Raw genomic sequence first — 4,290 nt, 5'->3', positions numbered from 1 at the left:
TCATGGACTTCGACGCCGTTGCTGCCGCCATCGCCGAGCGGAGCGTGCACGAGGAGGCGGAGCGTCGGCACCACGCCGAGGAGCTCGAAGCCCTCCAGTGGCAGCAGTGCAATTTCTCTCGTGAAAGCGTTTTTTCAAATTATGCATGTTTTGATACGGGTTCTGTTCGGCCGCGCATGTTTTCGACCCGCAAACGCGATCTTCGTGAACCGCAAACGTGTTTTCCGGGTCTGCTAGAGTTGCTCTTAGATTGTGCAAGTAAACAAATATTGGGAGAGAATTGGGCACATCGAAGGAAAAGTAAAATGAGGGACTCGTGTTGAGATTTCGTTGGAATTTGCTAATCTGAATCCAATGTTTCTATCTTTTTTCTTATTTACATTTAACCTTTAGATGATACCCCGTGACTTATTTTACTCCACATAACTATTTTTGCTACGTTTCACACATCAGCTGTTGCCTCAGCGACATATTCATAGTTTTTACCATTTTCGTCTAAACTTGTTAGGATTAAGCAACAGCTAATTGAGTGTGGAAAACTCAGACACATATTTGTTGCCTTCTTGGAGAGTTTTTTTTTTGAATAAAAAGGGTTTCCCACTGCTCCATTTTTATTAATGAAGCAAAGTATTCGTCAGATACAGACATAGCATCCTTTAAAACGACACTAAACTATAGGGGAAAACCAAAAGTAAACGAAATTCCAACCGCAGAAATAAAGTCACATCAAAATACAGACAAGGTAGTAATCTATGGATAACTGATCCAGCTCATGTTTGCAGATTGTTCGAGAGTAGTACTCCCTCCGGTCCTTTTTACTCCGTATATGAGATTTCGTTCAAGTCAAACTTTATAAAGTTTGACTAAATTTATATTAAAAAATACCAATATCTACAATATCAAATATATACAATATGAAACTACATTTTGTAAAGAATCTAAAAATATTAATTTGCCATGATGAATATTGATATTTTTTCTATAAGTTTGCTCAAAGTAGAGATACTTTGACTTCAGACAAAACTAATATGCAGACTAAAATGGGCCGGAGGGAGTACTATTTATTTTGCATGTGGGTACAACTTGTTGGTATGATTTTTATTCGTCCTCATTCCTCACAAAAAGAAGTACTCCTTACCTCGTGATTAGAGTATGATTTTTTCAAAGAGAGTAAATATTTTTCTTTATTTTTTGGACAAACACCTTATTACGTGATTTAAGAGTGTGGTTCAGACAAGGTGCTTGTAGCGGCAATCATTCGCGATCAGAGCGGATAATTCATTGCGGCGGCGAATGAAAGAATATATATTTGTTTTGATTCATTCACAACAGAAGCTCTAGCTATCAGGTTTGGATTGAATATTGCGAGAACTGTTGGATGTAGCAGGATTGTGCTAAGCTCGGATAGTTTGGAGATTGTGGAAGCCCTAAAAGATGGCAATTCTTCTTCGGTTGCTTTAGCAATTATTGACGATTGTTTCTTTATGTCATCTGCGTTCAACCATGTTATTTATGATCATTGTTTTAGAGAGAGTAATAAAGTAGGCCATGAACTTGCTAGGCTAGTTAAAATTTTTCCTCCTAGTTGTTGGCTGGATTTAGCACCTCCTCATGTACTCTCATTACTTGTAAATGATACCACTGTTTTAGCATCTCAATAAGGGAGGAGAAGTTTCTGTCAAAAAAAACCCGTAAAAGGTGTAAAGTTATCACAAAGCCAAAGTCAAACAAATACATTAATGAGAGGATAAAATGCGACGGCTTCGCAGCCGTGGGTAGAACGCACAAGATGTTGCTTCTCAATGAAAGCTCCATGTAGTTAGGGCAAAGATTAAGACGTGCAGTTAACAATGCCTGTCTTATGAGATGGACTGTTAATAATGTACCACTAGTGTGTACGTATTATGTTGTAATCATGTGTTAGGACTTGTGAGGGAAGTGCCAATGGGGCTTACTCGCTGTCGAAGAAAACACAAGCGGATCATTAAAGCTGGTCCAAAAGCTCGAAAACATGTTTGCGTTTTCATTTACTCCCTACGTTTCCTAAATATAAAATATTTTAGGATTTTATTATGAACTACATACAGATGTATATAGACATATTTTATAGTGTAGATTCACTCATTTTATTTCATATGTAGTTTATAATAAAATAATTAAAGGTTTTATATTTAGGAATGGAGGGGTAGATCGCTGGCGGCTGACTGAAAGCGACTCTCAGGTGAAGCACCACCAGACAGCTTCAGAGTTTCCGTTGGTAAATGTAGGAGATGCACGCGAGACCCATCTAGCAAGCCGCCTGGATTTTTTATCAATCTCATTGTGCCTGGCTCGCTCAATCTGCTGCACCTACGGGCTACGGTTTATTTATTTCAGCATGTCCTTATCACGATTGATGACCAATCCTTGAACTTTCTCTGAAAAATCCAAGTAAGCAGTTGTATTTGACCTTTCGACACACTGTGATTCCATTCCATATCTGCACTTTATAAGCTCTGCAGATGCACAAACGCCGGGTCCAGGGAACCCCGGCGCAAAACCCTTATGTATGGCGCACGCTGTCGTCGATCACCGTGGCAGGCATGATCGATCGGCAGCGCAGCACACGGCCAGCTACAAAATATTCAGAGGCGCGCGCCGATTTTAGCAGATGACGCACGAGTTGGGGTCCTCCCCGGCGCTGCAGGGGTGATGGTACGGGTGGTACGGCGGCGGCAGCGCGTACCAGTACGGCGGGCACGCCGGCGGCTTGCCCGCGTCCTTCTTGTCGGCCTCCTTCTTTTCGTCTTCTTTCTTGGCGGCGTCCTTCTTCTCCTCCTTGGCCGGGCCGACGGAGACCATCTGCGCCGTGCCGAAGAACTTGCTGCGCAGCCTTTCGACGAGGTGGACGGGGTCGACGGTGCCGATCACCGTCATCTTCTGGTCCTTCATGTCCACGGTGATCTGGTCGATGCCTGAGGAAGAGCAACAGTTGGCGGTGAGCCGCATGATGACAGACTGGTGCGAGGCGATGAAGATCCTGGCCAGCCCCCTCCACGATTACTACGACGGAACTGGGGAATAAGGAGAAGCAGGGGAGTAGAGTACCCTGGAGACCGGAGACGACCTGGATGGCCTTCTGCTTCTTCCTGTCGTCGTGCAGGTCCAGCTTCAGCACAACCTGAATTCCGCGGCCGCCAAACAAGAAAGCAAGATCAGCAATCAAGAGCCGTAATTGAAATCAGAGGAGAGAAATCCCAATTCGGTAGACTGTAAGCAAGAAACCTTCTTCTCCGCCATGGACCCGACCCGGCCGGCACTGACCGACTGACGAACGTTGGCGGGTGTGAGCCAAGGGAACCGGCGATGGGCAAGGAAGAAAGCTCGGTATAATTTGGGGGACGGAGCCGGCGGATTCTTATAGGCGGCCGGCACGCACGCTCGCCCGTGACTAAGCTCGCGGTGGAACGTTCCACGGCGCAAAAAAGTCTCGGGAGGGCGGGCGGGTTCCTTTCAAAGACAAGTGTAGCGGGAAAGATGGCCGCTGGGTGACAGCGGATAGCCGCACCCGCGTCAACGGACCGGCCAGTGGCGCCTGGAAATGCCGCGGGAAACATTTACTTGCGAGCATGTTTTTCTTTTAATATACTAATACACACATAACCGTTCATATACACGTGCATACATTCAACCTTATAAAAACACACACACATATTAATCTATACGAATACTTTCGAAAGACTGAATTGATATATCATCTTGAAATTTACGAAACTAATGTAAGCGTCTAGTCGTCGACGGAAACGTCTCCTACCATTCAATGCGCATGGTCGAAAATTCTAAAATAGATCCAAAACTAAATCCGATCATCAGAACTTAAACTATGATGGACGTTCTTTTTCTTCAAAATAATCCTCCGTTCCTAAATATAAGTCTTTTTAGATGTTTCATTAAAGGACTATAGACGAATATATGTAGACGTACTTTATAATATACTTCCTCTATTTTAAAATAAGTGACAAATTTTTTATATTAAAGCGGCGACACTTATTTTGAGACGGATGAAGTAGATTTTACTCATTTTGCTTCGTATGTTGTCTTCTAATAATTTTTTTTAAAAGACTTATATTTAAAAACAGAGGGAGTAAAAAACTATGAAGTCTTCAGCGCAGCCCCCGATTTAGCAACCAACAAAACTTTACGACGGACGTTTATCTTCCTCAACGGTCATCGCGACAAAAGGGAATCCAAACATCGACGGAGAAACAACGGCCATGGGCAACGGCGCAGCCCACCATGCTCGGCCCGGTC

At 43.7% G+C, this 4,290-nt stretch overlaps 1 protein-coding gene across 1 annotated transcript; it reads right to left on the bottom strand.

Annotated features, from left to right (window-relative positions):
- Nucleotides 1–2,466: 2,466 nt before the first annotated feature.
- LOC123428282 (heavy metal-associated isoprenylated plant protein 39-like) lies at nt 2,467–3,462 on the bottom strand. Its single transcript, XM_045112475.1, has 3 exons — nt 3,265–3,462; nt 3,088–3,160; nt 2,467–2,954 (listed from the first exon to the last, which is right to left on the bottom strand). Exons 1-3 carry the CDS (start codon nt 3,277–3,279, stop codon nt 2,644–2,646), a joined length of 399 nt encoding a protein of 132 aa, XP_044968410.1. The 5' UTR covers nt 3,280–3,462; the 3' UTR covers nt 2,467–2,643.
- Nucleotides 3,463–4,290: the final 828 nt, after the last annotated feature.

The sequence above is a fragment of the Hordeum vulgare genome, chromosome 2H, assembly GCF_904849725.1.
Source record: "Hordeum vulgare subsp. vulgare chromosome 2H, MorexV3_pseudomolecules_assembly, whole genome shotgun sequence".
Classification (NCBI taxonomy): domain Eukaryota; kingdom Viridiplantae; phylum Streptophyta; class Magnoliopsida; order Poales; family Poaceae; genus Hordeum; species Hordeum vulgare.
Note: the sequence above shows the minus strand (reverse complement) of the source record. Positions and strands in the feature narration are given on the sequence as shown.

What these genes read in the sequence shown, in the direction of transcription:
- LOC123428282 (XM_045112475.1), bottom strand. An exon ending in GGTCGTCTCCGGTCTCCAGG is followed by an intron (nt 2,955 to 3,087) that starts GTACTCTACTCC and finishes GCTCTTCCTCAG; the next exon opens with GCATCGACCAGATCACCGTG.